Consider the following 2289-nt stretch of genomic DNA (forward strand, 5'->3'; position numbering starts at 1 on the left):
GTTTATCAACAGAAAACTATCACTTCAGATGTTTATACTAACACAATGAATGCTTGATTTGCCATATTGATGTCTTGGATGTTGTCACTCTTTTTTGTATTAAATCCAAAAATGTATGAAGGAAGCATTACAAATTCACAATAAAGAAATTATGTTCAGTGACTTTTTATCTCTTGTCTGACAAATGACATCATTTTCTACTATTATACCATAACAATGAATTTTTTTCTAGGCCATTAAATGCCAATGCTACCTTTTTTTTTTATGAGGTGTTGGGGCCAAGATTGTTTGCCCATGAGTAGTTCCAGATAGCTAAATAGTATCTGAAATACTTCATATTTTTGGCATTTGCATACAGATACATAGCTATATCCAAGTATATCCAGATGTATCAGTGAACATATCTGACTAAAATAGTTTTTGTTATCTCAGACATGTACATGATACTTTTATTTCAAAGGAACCTAAAATGTTTTACAAACTACATGGGTGGGTATATTTTGCACACAAGCATGTGTGCACACACAAATTCCCTCTTCTGTAAATGAAATTTTGTCACCCTCTAAAGTAGAATACTGTACCTACTTCAGAGTGCACAGTACAGCTTTTATATTTTAGGAGAGAAGGTGAAGTATTCCATATCTATTGTATGTACTAGATGATTTCAGGTTCTAGATTGTAATTATCTAAATCAGAATTGAGCCAGATAGCATCCTAAATCTTGCAGAAATATCATGGTATTTCAAATAGTGGGAGATACATTTTTCAGCAGTGTGTCAAATTGTTGCTTTAATAGGAATTAATACAGAATAGCACCACTTCTTGAGGTGCCAATACCACTTCCTGCAGCCCCCTTAATAGCCTCACATCCAGAAATTGAGAGGTACAGTAGTTTGCCATGTTAGTCAGAACTGAGGCAGATATAAGGCAGAGTTGTACTTATAGACTAGCTCAGAGATACATAAGCTTTTGTAAGCAACTGTTCACTAGTCTATGACATGCAGCTCTACTCTGCCTTCTGTCCAAGACCTGGACCAACCTAACTGAACTCTGCTTATCTCTGTTTTTTATGGAGAGGCTTCAACAAAACTTAACAAAACTGAGAATTTAGGATCATTTCCCTAAAACTTTACAATGCATCTTTCTGTGAATTTCCAACTAAGCAGACCTTTTCAGGCAGCAGAAGTGGTTAAGAGTATAGGTACATTATTAGCTCTTTTCTGTATTTTGGCCTTGTGATTAAAAAAAAAAAGAGTTTAATTCATGCTAAAAATATATATATATTTCCTGACATCATAGAAACATTTACCTGGATGGTATGTTTGTCTTCCTGTAAGCCCAATAATGTTTCTTAAAGATCTTTACAAGTTATGATTATTTTGTATTATTCGGGAAGATAATTTAAATACTTTGAAGCTTTGTTGTATTATGTAATATTTTTTTAAAAGTTATGTAGTACATCAGTAGTAATGATGTAATTCTTTGTGAAATAATAGTTATTGAAATTACCCTATGAACCTTAACTGCTTTTGAACACAGACATATATTGGATCTGTATTAATCTCTGTGAATCCTTTCAAACAGATGCCATACTTTGGAGAAAAGGAAATTGAAATGTACCAGGGAGCTGTAAGTAAAGTGTTGTGTAAAATTTGCTGCATTTTGTAGTGTGCAGATTCTTTTCTGAACTGATGTAAGTGTATGTTGTCTGGCTGTGATGCTGGTATAACTTACTAAGATCGGAAACTTTATTTATTGATCACATATAATTTTGAAGTCCCGCTTCTGCCTAATCCTCAGTTTTCAAGTTTAATTCACTGAGATATACAATGAAGAGTTGAAAAATAGATTTGTATCTTTATATATATTTGACCAAAATCAGGTGTCCCTCAGCAGGCAGGCCCTGTCTGAAGGGGGGAAATTTTCATGAGCTACATGCACGATCCACAAAGGACAACACAGCTTTTGTGGACCACCGAACCCAAAGGTTGGGTAGCAAAATATGGAGGCATCCAAAATCAGATGCCAGTTTTGAAAATATGGCACTAGGCTTTCAATAAAAGTCTTCCTGGAAAGAACTTGTGTGATCATTTTTATCTAGGTGCTGGTGTCCGAGTGTCAATTTCAAATACACATTGGCCACAAACAGACATTAATTTTTGAGAAATTTACATTGATGAAATCCTTTTGAGAGAGGGAGCAGTATAGATGTTCAGTCTGCATCTGTCTCCTCTCCCCTGCTCTTCCTGCCTTTCCAAGACAGAGTGATCCTGGTCTGGGGAAGGGAAA

At 34.9% G+C, this 2289-nt stretch overlaps 1 protein-coding gene across 3 annotated transcripts in view; it reads left to right on the plus strand.

The window, feature by feature from the left end:
* Positions 1-2289, plus strand: part of MYO1E (myosin IE) — a 128026-nt gene that overhangs the window by 37839 nt on the left and 87898 nt on the right. For all 3 annotated transcript variants that reach the window (XM_025202836.1, XM_025202832.1, XM_025202833.1), the window contains one exon: positions 1540-1629. In XM_025202836.1, coding sequence (XP_025058621.1) covers positions 1540-1629 — 90 coding nt within the window. The remainder of the gene's footprint in view (positions 1-1539; positions 1630-2289) is intronic.

The sequence above is a fragment of the Alligator sinensis genome, unplaced genomic scaffold, assembly GCF_000455745.1.
Source record: "Alligator sinensis unplaced genomic scaffold, ASM45574v1 scaffold1018_1, whole genome shotgun sequence".
NCBI classification, from domain to species: Eukaryota; Metazoa; Chordata; order Crocodylia; family Alligatoridae; genus Alligator; species Alligator sinensis.